Source organism: Manis javanica, chromosome 4 (assembly GCF_040802235.1).
Source record: "Manis javanica isolate MJ-LG chromosome 4, MJ_LKY, whole genome shotgun sequence".
In the NCBI taxonomy this organism is placed as follows: Eukaryota; Metazoa; Chordata; class Mammalia; order Pholidota; family Manidae; genus Manis; species Manis javanica.
In genome coordinates, this window is record NC_133159.1 from 159,027,330 (window position 1) to 159,049,021 (window position 21,692).

Here is a 21,692-nt window from a genome sequence, read left to right on the forward strand (position 1 = left end):
AATTCTTAAATCCTATTTAACTAAATACTTTTATGTTATTCCTTTCTTTCCTTTAGAACCAAAATGTGGCACATGCCTTTCTGAGTGTGGGCATGTGATGAAGCCTTAGACATCACTGGAGAAGACTCTGCTGGGAGGCCTACTTTTATTCCCTTCAGTGGGTGTTTTTCTACTAAATTTCCATCTGGAACAGGTAAAAACTATCTACCATTAGCTGTGCTCTCTGTATTTTTTTCCTTTGTAAATGTCCAAATAAATATAAAAACCACAGGAATCTAAATCTTAAAAAGAAAATGGAAATGGAGGAGGAAAAATAAAAGGAAAGCGTGGTAAGAACACTAGAGCTGGAGAATGATGTAGCCATCTTTACCCTGAGTCTCTTGATTCCAGCCCGTGTGATTTGCTGGCAGTCATAGAGTTCTATCCGCTCAAGGCTGTGACAGCTCTTCAAGTGCTCCAGGGATGCATCTGTGATGAGTGGGCAGTTGTCCAGTTCAATCACCTCCAACTGGTCATGGGCACAGGCCCCATTCCCCAGGTGACGAATTCCATCATCTGTGATCAGCTCACAGTGAGACAGACTCTGCAGCCAAATAGAGCAAGGAAGGGCACTGAAGTATCTTACAGCATTCTTCTAGCCAGAGGCCTGTGTACAACTAGAAAGGAGATGTTCCTGGTTTGATTTTGGTTTCAAGTAATGGAGTCATCACTCGATCCAAGAGGAGAAATGAATAGCTGCTAGGGTTCTGCTTTTGAAAATCAGTAATTCACATTTCTGTGTGTGATTCTAAATATATTGTGTGAATTTATGTACTATGAAATAATTCATAAACAAAATAAAATATCCCTTTCCCATAGATTAACACTTTTCTTCTATACAGGGACAAGTGGGGTTCAAGTTTTTCCTGCACAAAATTTTCTGGAATTTGGACTTGTTATTGAATACCTGGTACAGGGGCAAGTCCAAGCAGCTAATTAACTTAAGATGGTTCTTAAAGATGTCAGGTGTGGTCATCTCTTCACAAATCTCTTCACTTTATCAATTTTCCTTAGATCCCTGATTCCTCCATGTGAAACTCAGAACCCTTGACCCAATTTTAGATAGTAACATGTCACCACACACACCAAAAATAAGCCTAGATAGAGGACAGTCAACCAGAATGCTTTCCCATATCATTAGTAAGGAAGTGGTAGCAGAGACCTCCCCCCTAGTAAAGCCTTGATGGATTCTGTTTTACAGGAGCATCTGGTCCCAAGGTGAAGCAAATTTTATTTTAGACCACCTTGTTCCCTGGATCTCTGAAATTTACACATCATTCAAGTTGAAGTGTAATTCATGTGGGAAGGACAACTCATATTCTCCCTGTCAGTTTTCAGTCTCCAAGTATTGATACAGAAACATTAACTCTTCCAGTTCCTATGTCAGTTTCCCTTTCACTCAGGTCCTTACTTGGTCCTCTTTAAGTTGGCAATTTGGAGAAAAATGGTAGCCAGACACCAAGAGGAAAGTTAAGAGCTGTGATTTGATTAAATTCAATGAACATACAAAGCTTTCAAAGTCAAACTCACCAATACTTGAAGTCGAGGACAGTGTATAGAAAGTTGGATTAATGTACTATCTGTTATCTGAAATAAACACATACGTTTTAGATATAATTTAAAAAAACTCATGGGCTATACCTCATTCTCAACTAGTCTTACATTCTAGAGTAACATCCTGTTACTAATCATCAAATAACAGAATTTTAAAAGTCAAAATCCCATCAGCTACCTGAGTCAGTTCTTTGAGAACCCATCCAGGCTAGGCTTGAACACATCTAGTCATCTCTAGTCTTCACTATGAACAGGTCTGCTGAAAATTCTGTTTTGTTTTGGAAATGAATGAAAATCTGCCCCTAGTAACTTGTATTCACTAGACTTTTTTTCTATCTCCTTAGAAGCAGCACAGAAAAGAATCAGAAGACACTGCTCCATGAAAAAAATTAATGTATGAACACCCTCAAATTTTTAGATATGTTGCCTATATTTTATAAGCGATGCCACAAATCAGATTTGATAACTTAGCTGTCAGTTATTTTCCCAAGGGTGGCAGAAAGGGGCTGCTGGAATCTGGGCTAATTATGAACATTCAGGAAGGAAGAAGTCCTGAAGGAAGAACAGTCCTGAACAGTTATCTTAGAATGGAAAGTTAAACAGCACTTCTTTCCAAATTCTTCTCCAACTATGAGATTATTATTACCATAATATGCATAGCTTCACAGGGGCTAAGGAATGGCGGGGACTGGGTGGTAGGAGGTTGGGGCAGGTAGGTATGTGCACATCACTCAGGAGAACTAACACTGAAAAGGACACACAGGATACTCAGGCATGTGCAAGAGATAGATGCATGTGAACACGTTTTAGTTTAGGAAGAACTAATAGCTACTAAGTAGTGTCCAGATAACAAGTAACTTAGAAAAAACTGACCTCACAGTTACCAAAGTATTTTCTCTTCTTTATTTTTACCACTAAAAATATTTGTTCCTCATGTAATTGTAGATTAATGATACCAAAAAAAAAAAATTCATTGCTCTATCTTCTTTTCAGGAGTCCCCCTTCCAAGTTTCTCCCCAATCATCCAATCTCAAAGCTCTTAGAATTGGTAATAAAAGAAATTACTGATAAAGAGGTATCTTGTAGGTCTCCCTACCCAAAGAGCAGGGGTCCAGAATTGGGTCTCCAGGGCTAATGATAAAAGGGGTCCAGGGTCCCTTAAGCTAAAAAAGGACAGTGCTATGTATCAGTGTGATGGGGCTTTAATTATTTACTAGTATTATAACCTTGTAGTTCTAAGGAATCATCTTAACATACTATGGCCTGAATGCGTAGGCCTTCTTTCTTTGCAACAGAAACCTTATTGATGGCATGTATTTTTCTAGTTCCTTAACACACGTCACGAGCAGTTCTGTCTGGTATGCCTGGAGGACACTTCAATAAACAGAGAGTTGGCAGTGCGCCAGGCACTACACCACACTAGGGTAGGGAATCCAGCATTCTGATATGCATGTATTATGTTAAATTTCTATCACAGTGTTTCCGAGTAAAAACGTACAATCTTACCTGAACACATTCTTCCAGGTCCATCTTTTCAAGCTCATGGCAGTTCTACAAAATACAAAACAAAACACTACAGTGTAAATTTAAAACAAGGGAAAAATCTAAGGCCAGAAAACTAAGAAGTTGTATTAAATATACTGATGAAATCTTAAGAGTTTCAGAGTTTTTGTCATTGTAATGTCAATTTCTGTTTTATTAACTGCACATTTTAAAGGCCTTGATCACAGTGAAATTTCTCAATTATTCCATATTTAAGGTAGCTAACATTTTACAAGTCCAATAAATTTGAACATTAATACTGAGCTAATACAGAGATCCTTTCAACCATAAATAATTTAACAAAAATGTTTCTCTGGAATGTTGAAACCACAATGTTGTTCATGTGAAACCTTTGTAAATTGCGTATCAATGATACTTCAATTAAAAAAAAATGTTTCTCTGGAAGAGTGGAGGGGAAGCTTTATGTCCTCATTTAGTTATGGCATGAGCTGACCCCCATCCAATCAGTATTCCATCTATCTGCCTGAAAGCAAATATCCTTTCCATGTTCTATTACATTGTTCAAAGACAGTGTAATTGTAAATACTATTATTATACAGCGATTTGCAAACCATTCTAAGTATCAAACCTTCTGGAGAATACAGAGAATCTCTTAAAACATCTCCATTTAAAATCAGGCTTATGTGTTCCTTTCAATAGTATTTTCATCCACCACTCTGGTACCAAATAATGAAGTAAGTTCTTTCATAAAGTCCCTGCTTAGTTTATCATTTTATGAAAATGTGGGAAATCAAGTCTCATGAAGGAGCACATGTTCTCCAATGCATGTCTGCATTTCCAGAGCTATCTGTATTCTACAGGCCTGTAGCTGTAACATAAGAATGCTCAAGAACACAGATACAGGTAAGTTCCCCCATACCCTCAATTCTGCTGCTATCCCTTCACTGCTCATTCTTCTGCAATAAAATCCCAAACAAAACCTACAGAACCCAGAAAAAATACTTACCCTGGCCAGAGTGGTAAAGCCTACATCTGTTAATTGAGAACACCTTGACACTTCTAATATTCTGTTAAAAAAAAAAACAAAGGGAAGGTCAGACCCTTGGTGCTTGAAAACTGTGTTTATTATAACAGCAAGGATTTAAGAAAACAACCTCCTATTCCCTAAGGATTATACAATATGGAGTGACATGAACAAGCTAAGCAAGTCTGTATACAGATCTTGCCATTCATTTTCATGGAGTTATCATAAGTGGTCTTGTAAATACCACATTTCTGGGTGATGCAACCAGGAGAACATAACAAGCTTGTAGTTAATGCCAAAAATGCATGGGAAATGCATTTAAAAGCCTTCTTGATGGCATTACTGCTTACCCCCAGAGGGCAGCCTGCTCCTAGAAAACAAAGGAAATGGAGATAAAGACTTCTGTTTCAGTTAATCTGTTGCTAAGTAAATTATCCTCTTTCCCTGTTTTACTTAAGGTTCACTCAGATTTAAACAGCTTTAAAAGGCTGTGAAGGGACAGACTGGTTAACTACAGGCCTCTACCAAACAATAAATTCCATACTCATGAAAAAATAGCCTTAAGCTTCCTGCCTCCTCCTAGAGGCTCACAGGGAGGCCCAGCTGGAGAGCGGTGCTGAGCTGACAGCCACTCCCCTTACAAAGGAACGGCTAAACTCCCACCTAAATACCAACCACAGGACTGGGGAATCAAAAACTTGTTCTGTGAAAAGTTTGGTGGCATCTGCACATGGTACCAAAGAACACTTATATGTTTGCTGACAAATTACTTGCTATGAAAGTTGAAAAACATAAATTTAAAGTATAAGAAATTATTATTGACAATCAATTAGAAATGAATGCTTATCTAATGGGAAAGCATGATCTGACTGAAGCTAACTTTTGAGTATCACATTTGAGGACCTTTCTATTCTAAAATTTAAATCATGGAGGATGCAGCTAAACACTCCTCTCTTTAAAACAGGGAAAGGTAACATGTAATATTTTTAGAGGAGTTTGGCTACCTCCTTAACTCCTGAATAGTACTCTATTCTAGGTTTCTAATACAAAATCACTAATTTTTACGAGTAAGTCTATGATCTATTAAGGAATTTTGATATGTAGGCAAATTTTCTTTCAATAATTATGGTTAGGCCCATGGCCAGGTGATTATAAAAAAAGTTTCAAGAAAGCTCTATTGGTTTACAAGGGTTATTACAGGTAAGACAAGTGGTTTCATGGATTTTGGAGCCAGATGGCCTGGGTTGGAATCCTTGTTCCTGCCCTCACCAGCTGTGAGACCTTGAACAGGTTACTTGACCTCTCTATATGGAGATAATAACAGTGTTTATATAGTGTCATAATGATTAAATTAATTAATTTAGTAAATCACTTGAAACAATGGTTAAACATGTCTAACACATAGTAAATATTACATATTTTTTACTTAAAAAAAAGGTATATGGGTATCATCCCTATTTATTATAAAGGTACACATGCTCTTACAGAATCAACATAGGCTTGATACCATGGTGCATGTTCACACAGCATTCCTGGTAAATATTTAGCCAATCTTATACTTAGGCAGAGATAAGGAGCCACAGAGAATTAAGGATGGCTCTTAAAGACCATTCAGCACAAATGAGTTTCTCTTGCAGAGCTGTTATTTCTTTATAAATATTCTATCTACCAGGCATCATTACTACCACATAAATGACCACAGGTCAGGCCTTTAAAAACTTTCTTCAGAAAGGAAATAAATGAAAACATTAATAATAGAAAACACCTTTATTTCTTTTTTCAAGCAATGTAACAAAATTTTGATTTTTTTCTAGTATGAATAAAAGAGGTAGAAAATGGGGACTATTACCCCTTGGTTCAGGCCAATTACATGTAGTCAAATGAGGAACAAAGTAAATAGGTGGGCTTCTGAAAGGGTAGTGGCCTTGTAGCGAGTACCTGAAAAATGTCAAGGTTCCAAGGAACAAACATAGGTGAAGGAGGCCTGTTTCTTTCCCTTGATTTTTCCGAGATAAACAAGAAATGTTTACCTAAGCCGTGGGCAGTTCTGACCTAGAGCATTCAGGATGGCATCTGTGATGTTGGAGCAGCCAGAGGCACAGAGGGACTGTAATTTATGACACCCTCTGCAAATAGTAATAAGACCTTCATCTGTGATTTGCTAAAAAAAAAGAGCAAAAAACCACATAGATTTAGTAACTTAGTAGAAGAAAAAGAAGGAAAAAAGTTACCTCTGAAAATAAGTACCAAAAAGAAAACAATTTAATATTAATTGGGTAGCAGACCTAAAAGAAAACACACTTTGTTTCTTCCTTCCAGTTCCTTTTGATTTAGTTTGCAAGAGAATCTGTGCTCATTTTTGTTGTAAAGAAAAGAAGCTAAATGGGATTCTTTTAACCTAATGGGGCTGGAAACAGCACAGGGCACATCATAGGGTAGATTCAATTAAACGATTTTAAAACCTAGAAAACAGATAAGAAGAGCAGTGTTTTAATAGTATAAACATATTTTTAAGTTCAAAGTTGACACTGATATTAACTTACTGAAAAAAAATGAAGCCTGTGATGACAGTTACAATCCTGTATCAATCATACATGAATTTATTTATTTTAGCTTCATAATATAAAGAATATCCTAATTTATAAATAGTTGTGTCCAACTCAAATTTTGTATGTTTTAAACTATTTTAAAATGAAAAAAAGAACACACAAAGATGTTACAGTGGAAAAAAGACATCACGTATAAACATCCTCACATGTTGGATACAATAAGCACTTCAATTTGCCTGTTAGATTCACTAATTTTTTGTAAGCTTCACAACAAAGCTTTCTGTCATCTCTGTTTAATCAAACAGTCTCCTTTGGCTGTAAAGACAACTGAAAACATAAAAATCAAACTTTAAATATTCACTGCTCAAGTCAGTAAGTTCTCAATATTGTGTAACTGACACAAAATAGGGATAAAAAATGGATGCCATGGCAGACACAAGATTTGTCATGAGGATTAAATTCAGGAGGTACAGACACATGTGTACCTAAAAAAGTGCCACCAACTGTGATGCACTGTCATTACTGAACAAGGAGAGGGGAAATGTAAAGGAGGAAGCAGCAAACATGTTTTAGCAAGCCAATGAGACTCTCACACAATATTAGGAAAGTATGGTAGGGCCATGCTGCCTTTTTCTTCTTAATGTTTTAAAGTCTATAAGGAATTACTGAGGAAGAAAGATAAAAAGTCATATAACCAATACTTAAAATTCTAAAAAGAGTAAAATTTACTAAACTATTCCACTTTCAAATTAGTCAAGAAAAAGAAGATGGATCAAGAAAGTACTTTGGTCACTTCAATAGTAGTGGGCAGGAACATGCAGTCTCATGAATGTTGAGAATTATTTCCTCACACTGTACAGAAGGAATGATGGAAAGAATGACTCAGGCCCTAAGGTCTGGGTGAAGGGAAACAGTAAAATAACACATATGCTGGAACTGGTTCTTTTTGCTTACCAACTGTGATTTCTGCCTGCTGGAAGTCTAAAGGATGAAACTAAAATGGCAAATGGTAGGAACGGTGTGTATGTCTGTATGTATAAGTATATATTTAACTGAAGATGCCTAAGAACAGTTTTTTCCTATCACTGTATAATGATGGTTTCATGTTTACAATAGCTTCCAGTGTAAGTCCTTTCTCTCCAGCCAAATATTTCAAGTGAAATTAAGCAAATTCTGGTAGTTAGCAACTTCTTGGCAATCAGAAGTAAAAAGAATGGGCAGTCCAAAAGCCTCCTAGGCAGATCATTATCAGAACTGTCCCTTAAGGGATAGAAGGACAGGTTGCTTAACTGCACAAAATGTGGCCTGTTATCTATCACTCTAAAACTGAACAACCACTATGTTCTCAAGTTTCAAGTGATCAAACATTAAGGGGAGGGCATAACAGGTAGAAGCTTAGCAAAAAGAAGGAAAACCTTACCAGTTTTTTTCATCGGCGCTAGAGGCTCTTGCTATAAGGCAACATGCATATGTGATTTTCAAAGCAAGAGAAAAAAGCTAAAGCTGTATTACTGCCAATGTTCTAGGACCCTGAACAGTTTCAGCAAAATCTCTGAGCAAAATTCGGGGGTCTAAAGATAGACACAAAAAGTTGATAGTCTAAACAAGCCAAATGTGATCAACAAATGCTACTTGAAAAAAACTTAAAGGGTACCTTTTGCTTGTTATCTGTTTAGATCACTGGTTCCCAATAGTTATAATCCACTAATAGATCTTAATCAGTGTGACTGCAATTAATTTACCAAGAATATTTTAAATACTGAGTTTGTGAATAATTTACTTCTAAAAAGTAGAGTTTTCCTAAGTAGAAAAGAAAGGGGTGGAGTTAGTTAGCTAATTTGGAATTATGCTATTACTAAATTACTCTATATCTTATCTACGTCAAAGTCCCTACAAATGAGCATTGTCAAACATGTAAAGAATCATCGGCATATTTACTGTGTCCCCAGGGTTGAAGTGGAAAAACCACTGGTCTTGATGATTGAACCTCTTACAATAATATTATAATGAATTACTAATGCAGAAGAGTTGTGGAAAGGACTGCTTACTAAGCAAGTCTGCAAGTTCAAAGTCACCAGTTCAGGACAGTGTGCCCCTATGTACTTGAGAGCTTCATCTTCTAGCTAGAAACATTGAAGAGAGAAAAAAATGATTAGTGACATTGTTTCAAAGGATAGAGATTTAAGAGTGCACACATTCATTAATACATTTAAATATAGCCAACCAAGTCTCAAAGGAACAATGAGATATGACCACATAAAGGCATAATTAATATCGGTACAATTATCAGTATTTTTCATGAATTCTGATGATACCAAATTCATGTTATCACCAAATCAAGGAAAAGGAAATATATACTGCATGATGTTTATGGATTTTTCTTTCTAATTAAACACACTTTGCAGCATTTTGTCAAATGAATTTGGAGCTAAAATAATTTTCACACTTCTGCAGATCCTGTATAAAGTTCTTTAAAAACAAACTTTTTGGAGCAGGAGCTGAGACAGGAATTCACAGTTTATTTGCTATTGGAAGATCAGCACCATGCTTACAGTGCTGAGAACAGATAGCAAGCAATTCATTATGATGATGCATTCCAATCAATATTTTTCAGGATTCCATAAATAACCAGAAGCTCAAGAAGTGATATTTCCAAAGGAATCCAAGCATAGTATTAGTATCAAATAATAAAATAACGTAACAAGAGCCAACGCTACTTGGTCAGTCACATCTAAATCCACTTTTGATCATTTCCCTTCAGCTGCTACCATGTCAATTCCTTTTTTAAGCTGTAAAATACTGAGATAGTAAATTTTTTAATGACACAATATCATGGGATTTGTAATGTGACTGGCAGGAAATAAGCATCAACACTATAAAATGTAGGTTGCTGTATATTAGGCACATTAAAGAAAAGGTCCTGGTGGTTAATAAGCAACTAGTGAAAGTTGCCAAGACTGCTTTCCTTGCCCACCCAATTCAAGGTCTCAGGTAGTGACAACATGGCAAACTTTCTTTTCAGATTAGATTGCGTGAAATCCTTCTTGCCTACACTCAGAATGACTTTGTCCTCTTATCTTGCCTCTTCTCAAAAATTTATCTTTGGTTGGGTGTTAATTCTTTTTGTATTTGTACTCTAAGGAAAACACTTTAATTTTTGGTAAGCATGTGTCTTCGGTCAACACTACACAACTACATATTCTTCAAGCCAACATACTAGGGCTGCCTACAAAGCTCATGGTTCTTCTGCATTCATGAGCACTACATGCCACCTTACCTGTGTGCAGCCTTTTAAGAATAAGGCTTTGAGACCCCCACAGCCTCTCACTAGTGCTTGGATGCCATCCTTGGTAACTTGGTCACACCAGGAAATGTTCAACTGCTCCAACAGTGGACATCCCTCACTTAAGTTAAAACAAAATAGAACAAATATACGACTAAATCCAATCCCAAAGGCAACAAAGTAATTTTAGTCCCTGGCTATTTAGTCAGGGAATGGTTACAACCCCATGCTCTTCTACAAGAATATACATATTTACTTCCTGCAGATTTAGAATACAGTCAATCCCATAACCACCACCACAAAAAGCAGATTTATCAATGTTTGTGGTGTTCATATGGGATTATATCATAGGAGGGCTATTTGAAATCCCGTTCAACTAACAAGCACAAAGCACAGTATTGTTCTTCAGATCACATTTTTACGGTGATTTTTACTTTTCAAAGCATATTCTTTTTGCACTTATCACTAAAATCATACTACCTTTTAAACAAAAGGTCTCTAAGAAAGGAAATGGAAATTAAGAGACTTCTTCAAGTTGACAAGTAATTTAAGGAGTTTAGATTCAACCCAGATTCTCTACCACATACATAATTCTATCATTTATCAAAGTAATAATGAGACATTTAAACTTTCACCTAAAAAAAGTAAATAGGATCTGCAAATTTTCATTATCTGGGAAGTATATAGACTACTGTTTTCATGGACTGAATTTAAGATACATTGTATTTGATCTCTGCCTTCTACCAATTTCACATTTGAACTATGGAAAAACCCCAAGCTCTATGACATTCTTTGGAAAGTACTACTTTAATTGTTTTATTTAATAAAGCCAGAGGATCTTGGTTCAAAGTTCATTTTTCAACATTAATTGTGTGACTTCAGGCATCACTTTAGAAAGCCCATGTGGATCTCTTAATACAAGATTAGCCACAACCCTTTGTATGTGCTCCCCAAACTGATGCACTTAATTCTATTACAGCATTCTCATGCTGTAATACAAGAACATATTTAGTGTTTTTTTCCTCCCACTAGACTCTGAGCAACTTAAGGGCACCAACAAATTCTTACTCAGTTACACCCCATGGTGGGTGGAATCATAGTACCTGGAATTCAAAAACGTTTTGTATTTTCTTATCTGTCAAGTGTCTGTTTCACCTGCCTCACAAGGTTTCATATAAATGAAATAATTTATGTGAAAATATTTTATAAATGATAAATGTTATATTACACTATTATTGTACATGACAAACAGCCTTAGATACATATGGGCTCAATGTTCATAAGGAAGGTCTAGAAGGAGCCTCATGTTTATATTACTTACACTCTACTAAATCCACATTTCTTTTTTTAATAGCTCAATTCTTAAATGTAACCAGTACATAAGACCATAATCATTTATAAAAGGCTGATAAAAAAGTAAAGTTACAGAAAGAAAGGGCATTTCACCTTCCTTTTAACATATATCTTCTGGAATGTACTTTAAAAAAATACACTAATATTACAATTAAATCTTACTAAGTCCTTACTATATGCCAGGAATCTTGCTAAGCACTTCATGCATATCAAGCTGAACCACATGAAGTTGTCATTTGTGTAAGGCAAAAATTGTCAAATACTAGCAACTTTATATTGCTCAGCCTAATATTATCACATACTGGTAACAGTGCTTAATCTTTGTAACAATGCTATGAGATAAGGAAACACTTACAGGAGTTATATTTATTCAAGGTACCTGGTTAACAACCTGAATACAGTACATTGTTTTGATCACTAAGCTATAATGATATGTGCCAATCTGGGGGGGCCAATGGGGATACAAGCCTTCATAAAAATCTAAGCATTCATACATAAACAGTATTATTATTCTGTTCAGAAACCCTAGTTACCTCTAGTCATTTCACTTCAGTGTGTCCTGTAATTGTGGCAAATGGTAAAAAAAAATTTATTCTGAACAATAGTACACAAACATAACATGATTTCCTTCAATTCCAACTTTATTTCAGTTATTTAGAATGAAAAATAAGTATTTATTCTGACCACTGGACATTCTTTTTGTAAGAAATTTACCTCAGAGCTTTAAGAGACATGTTTGTTATTGATGTACAGGAAGCCAAGTCAAGGTGCCTGAGTTTGGAACAGAACTTGCTAAGGCTTGTACATGTACTGAAAAATGGAAAAAGGAGAAAATAATGAATAAGCAAGTAAGAACCCATCCTTAGCATATCATATACAATTCACATTAAACGTGTGTATATGTAAGAACTGTAAATTTTCCATACCCCAAATAAAAGCAGTTATAAATCCAGGAACCTTTCATGTTAAAGAGAGGCATTCACAAAGGAGAATAAAGGCTGTGTTGTGTATGAGAATTTGCATAAGGAGAAGATGGTGCTTGACTCACATTTGGAAATATTTAATAGTTATTAACAGAAAATTACTTATATGCTGGTAATAAATCTACATGCATTTTGCCAATCCAGGGAACACAAGAAAGTAGCTAGTACCTGTTAGCAAGTGGTGAAACATTAAGATCGAAAGCTCTGTCTCTGCTCTTTCACTTCAATTTCTATCCAAGATAACCTTCTGTATGGCAGCAATGAAGTGACTGGATGTTCACAAGGTATACAGAAGATGGGCCAGTACTGGACTGAAACAAGCTAAGTCTCTGTTCAAGTTTTCCTAATTGTCTTATAAATGCCCTTGTCAAGCTGATTTGTTTAAATTAGGATCCAAGTAAGAGCCATGCATGCTAATTGGCTGGTATAGTTATTAGGTCTTTCTGTGGACCTATGTTTCCATTCCTTCTGGGCAGATGCCTATGAGTAGCACTGCTATGTCCTATACTATGTTTATGTTTGACTTTTTAAGAAATTGCCAAACTGTTTTCCAAAGTAGCTATACAATTTTACATTTCCACCAGCAATGGCATTCAGGTCCTTGTTACTCCATATCCTTGCCAACACTTGGCATTGTCTTTTTGATTACAGCCATTTTAGTGGGTATGAACCATAAGCCTACCATGCTTTTATTTCTCAATTCTGTAACAAACACCCTTTCTTATGCTTATTAGCCAGTCATCTCTTTCCTTGATGAAATGCATATCCAAGTGTTTAACCCGATTTTTAACTGGATTGCCTTACTGCCTGTAAGAATTCTTTATATATCCTTGATATACACCTTCAATTTCTCTTATTAAGTTTGTATTGTTTTCAGTGTAGAAATCTGGCACTTTTTTTAGAATTACGTTATCTGCCAAAAAAAAAAATGACATTTCTTATTGGTATGCTCTTAAAAAAAAATTTTTTTTTTAACTTACTGCATTGGCTAGAATCTCCAACAGAATGTTGAGTAGAAATGGCCAAAGTTAACATCTTTGCCTTGCTCCTGACCTTGGGTAGGCATTCAGTCTTTCACCACTAAGTATCGTAGCACTAGGTTTTTCATAGATGTCTTTGATCAGATTGAGAAAACTCCCTTCTATTCCTAGTTTGTTGAGCATTTTTACCATGAAGGGGTGTTGGATTCTGTCATGTGCTTTTTCTGTTTCTAGCAATGTATTAGTTTATCTACTGCTGTATAACGAATTACCCCCAAACTGAGCAGCTTAAAACAGCAGATATAAAATAGTATCTAAAGAAGGGAGCCAAGATGGCGGCGTGAGTAGAGCAGTGGAAATCTCCTCCCAAAAACACATAGAGCTATGAAAATATAACAAAGAAAAATCTTCCTAAAATAGAGACCACAGGACACAGGACAACATCCAGACCACATCCACACCTGCAAGAACCCAGCGCCTTGTGAAGGGGGTAAGATACAAGCCCTGGCCCGGCGGGACCCGAGTGCCCCTCCCCCCGGCTCCCGGCGGGTGGAGAGAAAACGGAGCGGTTTTTTTTTTTTTTTTTTTTTTTTGGCGAGCGCTTTTTGGAAGCCTTAGAGGGATGGGCCCCCGTTGCTGGGGAGGCAGGGTGGCGGGACCGGTGAGGAGGTGCCTGGGAATGGCGCCGGAGGACAAAGAATATCCCGCGTTTCTCCCTGCGAGACCTGGGGGCGGGTGCCTGAGACCGGTGCCTGAGGACGGAGGAGGTCGCGCGTTTTTCCCCCCCCTTTTTTTTTTTTTCTCTTTTTGGCGAGCGCTTTTTGGAAGCCTTGAAGGGACGGGGACCCCAGTGCTAGGGAGGCACGGTGGCGGGACTGGTGAGCGGGTGGCTGGGACCGGCGCCTGAGGACAAAGAATATCCCCCGTTTTTCCCTGCGGGACCGGTGGGCGGGTGCCTGAGACCAGCACTTGAGGACAGAGGAAATCGCGCGTTTTTCCCCTTTTTTTTTTCTCTTTTCTGCGAGTGCTTTTTGGAAGCCTAAAAGGGACAGGGACCCCGGTGCTAGGGAGGCAGGGCGGCGGGACTGGTGAGCGGGTGCCTGGGACCGGCACCTGAGGACAAAGAATATCCCGCATTTTTCCCTGTGGGACCGGTGGGTGGGTGCCTGAGACCAGCACCTGAGGACGGAAGAAATCGCGCGTTTTTCCCCTTTTTTTTCTCTCTTTTTGCCGAGTGCTTTTTGGAAGCCTTGAAGGGACAGGGACCCCGGTGCTAGGGAGGCAGGGCGGCGGGACTGGTGAGCGGGTGCGTGGGACCAGTGCCTGAGGACAAAGAATATTGAGCGTTCCTTCCCTGCGGGACCGGTGGGTGGGTGCTTTTTGGAAGCCTTGAAAGGACAGGGACCCTGGTGCTAGGGAGACAGGGCAGCAGGACCAGTGAGCGGGTGCCTGGGACCGGCACCTGAGGACAAAAAAAAAAAAAAAAAAAAAAAATCGCTTGTTTTTTCCTTTTTTTTCCTTTTTTTTTTCTCTTTGTTTCTGTTCCGTCTCTCATTGTTGCTGCTGTTGTTTTGGTTTGGAGAGTGCTTTTTGGAAATCTTAAAGGGGCAGGACAGGTCACTTAGACCAGAAGCAGGGAATCTGGGGATCTCTGGGCACTCTAACCCCCTGGGCAGCAGGGAGCACAGAGGCCCCTTACGGAGATAAATAGTCTCCTGGCTGCTCCCCCTCCAACGGGGCTCCACCATTTTGGAGGAACAGCCCCAGCCAGGCCAAGCCCACAGCAACAGCGGAGATAAACCCCAAAGCAACTGGGCAGGAAGCAGAAGCCCTGTCTGCGCACAGCTGCCCAGCACAAGCCACTAGAGGTCGCTATTCTCCCAGGAAAAGGCTACAAACCAACAAGAAGGGAAGCTCTTCCAGCGGTCACTTGTACCAGCTCTGCAAACTATCTCTATCACCATGAAAAGGCAAAACTACAGGCAAAGATCACAGAGACAACACCGGAGAAGGAGACAGACCTAACTAGTCTTCCTGAAAAAGAATTCAAAATAAAAATCATGAACATGCTGACAGAGATGCAGAAAAAAATGCAAGAGCAATGGGATGAGATGCAGAGAAAAATGCAAGAGCAGTGGGATGAAGTCCGGAAGGAGATCACAGATGTCAGGAAAGAGATCACAGAAGTGAAACAATCCCTGGAAGGATTTATAAGCAGAATGGATAAGATGCAAGAGGCCATTGAAGGAATAGAAGCCAGAGAACAGGAACGTATAGAAGCTGACATAGAGAGAGATAAAAGGATCTCCAGGAATGAAACAACACTAAGAGAAATATGTGACCAATACAAAAGGAAAAACATTCGTATTATAGGGATACCAGAAGAGGAAGAAAGAGGAAAAGGGATAGAAAGTGTCTTTGAAGAAATAATTGCTGAAAACTTCCCCAAACTGGCGGAGGAAATAATCGAACAGACCATGGAATTATACAGAACCCCCAACAGAAAGGATCCAAGGAGGACAACACCAAGACACATAATAATTAAAATGGCAAGGATCAAGGACAAGGAAAGAGTTTTAAAGGCAGCTAGAGAGAAAAAGGTCACCTATAAAGGAAAACCAATCAGGCTAACATCAGACTTCTCAACAGAAACCCTACAGGCCAGAAGAGAATGGCATGATATACTTAATGCAATGAAACAGAAGGGCCTTGAACCAAGGATACTGTATCCAGCACGACTATCATTTAAATATGATGGTGGGATCAAACAATTCCCAGACAAGCAAAACCTGAGGGAATTTGCTTCCCACAAACCACCTCTACAGGGCATCCTACAGGGACTGCTCTAGATGGGAGCACCCCTAAAAAGAGCACAGAACAAAACACACAACATATGAAGAATGGAGGAGGAGGAATAAGAAGGGAGAGAAGAAAAGACTCTCCAGACAGTGTATATAACAGCTCAATAAGCGAGCTAAGTTAGGCAGTAAGATACTAAAGAAGCTAACCTTGAACCTTTGGTAACCACGAATCTAAAGCCTGCAATGGCAATAAGTACATATCTTTCAATAGTCACCCTAAATGTAAATGGACTTAATGCACCAATCAAAAGACATAGAGTAATAGAATGGATAAAAAAGCAAGACCCATCTATATGCTGCTTACAAGAAACTCACCTTAAACCCAAAGATAAGCATAGACTAAAAGTCAAGGGATGGAAAAACATATTTCAGGCAAACAACAGTGAGAAGAAAGCAGGGGTTGCAGTACTAATATCAGACAAAATAGACTTCAAAACAAAGAAAGTAACAAGAGATAAAGAAGGCCACTACATAATGATAAAGGGCTTAGTCCAACAAGAGGATATAACCATTCTAAATATATATGCACCCAATACAGGAGCACCAGCATATGTGAAGCAAATACTAACAGAACTAAAGAGGGAAATAGACTGCAATGCATTCATTGTAGGAGACTTCAACACACCACTCACCCCAAAGGATAGATCCACCGGGCAGAAAATAAGTAAAGACACACAGGCACTGAACAACACACTAGAACAGATGGACCTAATAGACATCTATAGAACTTTACATCCAAAAGCAACAGGATATACATTCTTCTCAAGTGCACATGGAACATTCTCCAGAATAGACCACATACTAGCTCACAAAAAGAGCCTCAGTAAATTCCACAATATTGAAATTCTACCAACCAATTTTTCAGACCACAAAGGTATGAAAGTAGAAATAAATTCTACAAAGAAAACAAAAAGGCTCACAAACACATGGAGGCTTAACAACATGCTACTAAATAATCAATGGATCAATGAACAAATCAAAATAGAGATCAAGGAATATATAGAAACAAATGACAACAACAACACTAAGCCCCAACTTCTGTGGGATGCAGCGAAAGCAGTCTTAAGAGGAAAGTATATAGCAATCCAGGCACACTTGAAGAAGGAAGAACAATCCCAAATGAATAGTCTAACATCACAACTATTAAAACTGGAAAAAGAAGAACAAATGAGGCCTAAAGTCAGCAGAAGGAGGGACATAATAAAGATCAGAGAAGAAATAAACAAAATTGAGAAGAATAAAACAATAGCAAAAATCAACGAAACCAAGAGCTGGTTCTTTGAGAAAATAAACAAAATAGATAAGCCTCTAGCCCAACTTATTAAGAGAAAAAGAGAGTCAACACAAATCAACATAATTAGAAATGAGAATGGAAAAATCACGACAGACTCCACAGAAATACAAAGAATTATTAAAGACTACTATGAAAACCTATATGCCAACAAGCTGGAAAACCTAGAAGAAATGGACAACTTCCTAGAAAAATACAACCTCCCAAGACTGACCAAGGAAGAAACACAAAAGTTAAACAAACCAATTACAAGCAAATAAATTGAAACAGTAATCAAAAAACTACCCAAGAACAAAACCCCGGGGCCGGACGGATTTACCTCGGAATTTTATCAGACACACAGAGAAGACAATACCCATTCTCCTTAAAGTGTTCCACAAAATAGAAGAAGAGGGAATACTCCCAAACTCATTCTATGAGGCCAACATCACCCTAATACCAAAACCAGGAAAAGACCCCACCAAAAAAGAAAATTACAGACCAATATCCCTGATGAATGTAGATGCAAAAATACTCAATAAAATATTAGCAAACAGAATTCAACAGTATATCAAAAGGATCATACACCATGACCAAGTGGGGTTCATCCCAGGGATGCAAGGATGGTACAACATTCGAAAATCCATCAACATCATCCACCACATCAACAAAAAGAAAGACAAAAACCACATGATCATCTCCATAGATGCTGAAAAAGCATTTGACAAAATTCAACATCCATTCATGATAAAAACTCTCAGCAAAATGGGAATAGAGGGCAAGTACCTCAACATAATAAAGGCCATATATGATAAACCCACAGCCAGCATTATACTGAACAGCGAGAAGCTGAAAGCATTTCCACTGAGATCGGGAACCAGACAGGGATGCCCACTCTCCCCACTGTTATTTAACATAGTACTGGAGGTCCTAGCCACGGCAATCAGACAAAACAAAGAAATACAAGGAATCCAGATTGGTAAAGAAGAAGTTAAACTGTCACTATTTGCAGATGATATGATACTGTACATAAAAAACCCTAAAGACTCCACTCCAAAACTACTAGAACTGATATCGGAATACAGCAAAGTTGCAGGATACAAAATCAACACACAGAAATCTGTAGCTTTCCTATACACTAACAACGAATCAATAGAAAGAGAAATCAGGAAAACAATTCCATTCACCATTGCATCAAAAAGAATAAAATACCTAGGAATAAACCTAACCAAGGAAGTGAAAGACTTATACTCTGAAAACTACAAGTCACTCTTAAGAGAAATTAAAGGGGACACTAATAAATGGAAACTCATCCCATGCTCATGGCTAGGAAGAATTAATATCGTCAAAATGGCCATCCTGCCGAAAACAATATACAAATTTGATGCAATCCCTCTCAAATTACCAGCAACATTCTTCAATGAATTGGAACAAATAATTCAAAAATTCATATGGAAACACCAAAGACACCGAATAGCCAAAGCAATCCTGAAAAAGAAGAATAAAGTAGGGGGGATCTCACTCCCCAACTTCAAGCTCTACTACAAAGCCATAGTAATCAAGACAATTTGGTACTGGCACAAGAACAGAGCCACAGACCAGTGGAACAGATTAGAGACCCCAGAAATTAACCCAAACATATATGGTCAATTAATATTTGATGAAGGAGCCATGGACATACAATGGCAAAATGACAGTCTCTTCAACAGATGGTGCTGGCAAAACTGGACAGCTACATGTAGGAGAATGAAACTGGACCATTGTCTAACCCCATATACAAAGGTAAACTCAAAATGGATCAAAGACCTGAATGTAAGTCACGAAACCATTAAACTCTTGGAAAAAAACATAGGCAAAAACCTCTTAGACATAAACATGAGTGATCTCTTCTTGAACATATCTCCCCGGGCAAGGAAAACAACAGCAAAAATGAGCAAGTGGGACTACATTAAGCTGAAAAGCTTCTGTACAGCGAAAGACACCATCAATAGAACAAAAAGGAACCCTACAGTATGGGAGAATATATTTGAAAATGACAGATCCGATAAAGGCTTGACGTCCAGAATATATAAAGAGCTCACACGCCTCAACAAACAAAAAACAAATAACCCAATTAAAAAATGGGCAGAGGAACTGAACAGACAGTTCTCCAAAAAAGAAATACAGATGGCCAAGAGACACATGAAAAGATGCTCCACATCGCTAATTATCAGAGAAATGCAAATTAAAACTACAATGAGGTATCACCTCACACCAGTAAGGATAGCTGCCATCCAAAAGACAAACAACAACAAATGTTGGTGAGGCTGTGGAGAAAGGGGAACCCTCCTACACTGCTGGTGGGAATGTAAATTAGTTCAACCATTGTGGAAAGCAGTATGGAGGTGCATCAAAATGCTCAAAACAGACCTACCATTTGACCCAGGAATTCCACTCCTAGGAATTTACCCTAAGAATGCAGCAATCAAGTTTGAGAAAGACAGATGCACTCCTATGTTTATCGCAGCACTATTTACAATAGCCAAGAATTGGAAGCAACCTAAATGTCCATCTGTAGATGAATGGATAAAGAAGATGTGGTACATATACACAATGGAATACTACTCAGCCATAAGAAGTGGAAAAATCCAACCATTTGCAGCAACATGGATGGAGCTGGAGAGTATTATGCTCAGTGAAATAAGCCAAGCGGAGAAAGAGAAATACCAAATGATTTCACTCATCTGAGGAGTATAGGAACAAAGGAAAAACTGAAGGAACAAAACAGCAGCAGAATTACAGAACCCAAAAATGGACTAACAGGTACCAAAGGGAAAGGAACTGGGGAGGATGGGCGGGCAGGGAGGGATAAGGGGAGGGAAGAAGAAGCGGGGTATTAAGATTAGGATGCATAGGGGGAAGTGAGAAAGGGGAGGATCGGCTGCACAACACACAGAGGACAAGTAGTGACTCTACCACATTTTGCTAAGCTGATGGACAGTAACCGTAATGTGGTTGTTAGGGGGGACCTGATATAGGGGAGAGCATAGTAAACATAGTATTCTTCAGGTAAGTGTAGATTAAAAATTTAAAAAAAAAAAGAAAGAAAGAAAGAAAGAAAAGGGGGATTACTCCTTAACAGGATAAAACTATTGGTAAATCAAAGATCAACGCATGCTTTAAATATCCTTAATGTTGATCACTTAAAGGGTGTCAGATGATCAGCTATGGAGGTACTCTTTTCTGATAATATTCCTTTCTCTTAATTAAAAAAAAAAAAAAAAGCAGTTACTGTGTGCTGACCTCCAATGAGTTCTGCACAGTGGTATAGAGGGCATGTCAAAGTGTGGGCAAAGGGTCTGTTTGTTTCTACGCAGAAGATCAAGGCCTAGCTTGGATACCCAGAAAATGAACTAAGATACGATATGAGGAGGAGCTTCCGGCATCAGCACTCTCTGGAGGACTCGTGCCGGGGGATGATCATCAAAAAGCCTCCACAGGGATCCGGACGATGCTGCGGTTGTGGCTGCATCCAGCCCACCGTCTCCTGGACTTGCCATAAGAAGGAGGAGGGAGATGTCTAGGCTGGCATGTGCATACAGTGAGACAACGAATTTGACTGGATCTGTACTGTTGGAACTCAACCAGGAGTTGGGAGGGGTGCAAGTTGTAGCACCCCAAAATCTCATGACTATAGACTATCTATGGTTAAAAGAACATATGGGATGTGAACAGATCCCAGAAATGGGCTGCTTTAATTTGTCTGATGGTTCAAGTACAGTTGGACAATATCCATCATATCATAGATAAATTTTCACAAATGCCTAGGGTGCCTAAATGGTTTTCTTGGCTTCACTGGAGATGGCTGGTAATTATAGATTTGCTTTGTTTATGTCACCGTATTCCTATTATGTTAATATGTGTGTGCAAATTAGTTAGTAGTTTAAAACCTATACATACTTAAGGTACTATACAAGAAGATATGTCAAAGAAATAATCAATCCTCCCAAGTTTCCTTCATATGCTACATCTATAGCTTTTCTTCTTCCTTCCTAATTACAAACCTTAAATAGAATTCGTGCCTCATATCGAATTTACCGAGTATCATAATTCCTCCAGGTGGTAAAGATATCTCGAGACAAGTGCTGGGCATAGAAGCCACAGGGCATAAATCTGCAAAGAAGTAAAAAGCTAACCTTTGCAAACAATATGGCTTCTCTCTCACTTACCAACTTTACATTTCCCTGTATGGCCCCGGAAGATGACTGGTTAGCCAGAGACGGGTAAGATTCCTCAAGGGAGGAACAACCTAAG

General features: G+C 38.3%; 1 protein-coding gene across 6 annotated transcripts in view; it reads right to left on the bottom strand.

The window, feature by feature from the left end:
* Positions 1-21,692, bottom strand: part of FBXL20 (F-box and leucine rich repeat protein 20) — a 142,669-nt gene that overhangs the window by 7,962 nt on the left and 113,015 nt on the right. For all 6 annotated transcript variants that reach the window (XM_073235549.1, XM_073235550.1, XM_073235545.1 and 3 more), the window contains 8 exons: positions 12,020-12,115; positions 9,947-10,073; positions 8,718-8,792; positions 6,151-6,281; positions 4,103-4,163; positions 3,100-3,144; positions 1,570-1,626; positions 371-583 (listed from right to left, as the gene is read on the bottom strand). In XM_073235549.1, coding sequence (XP_073091650.1) covers positions 371-583; positions 1,570-1,626; positions 3,100-3,144; positions 4,103-4,163; positions 6,151-6,281; positions 8,718-8,792; positions 9,947-10,073; positions 12,020-12,115 — 805 coding nt within the window. The remainder of the gene's footprint in view (positions 1-370; positions 584-1,569; positions 1,627-3,099; positions 3,145-4,102; positions 4,164-6,150; positions 6,282-8,717; positions 8,793-9,946; positions 10,074-12,019; positions 12,116-21,692) is intronic.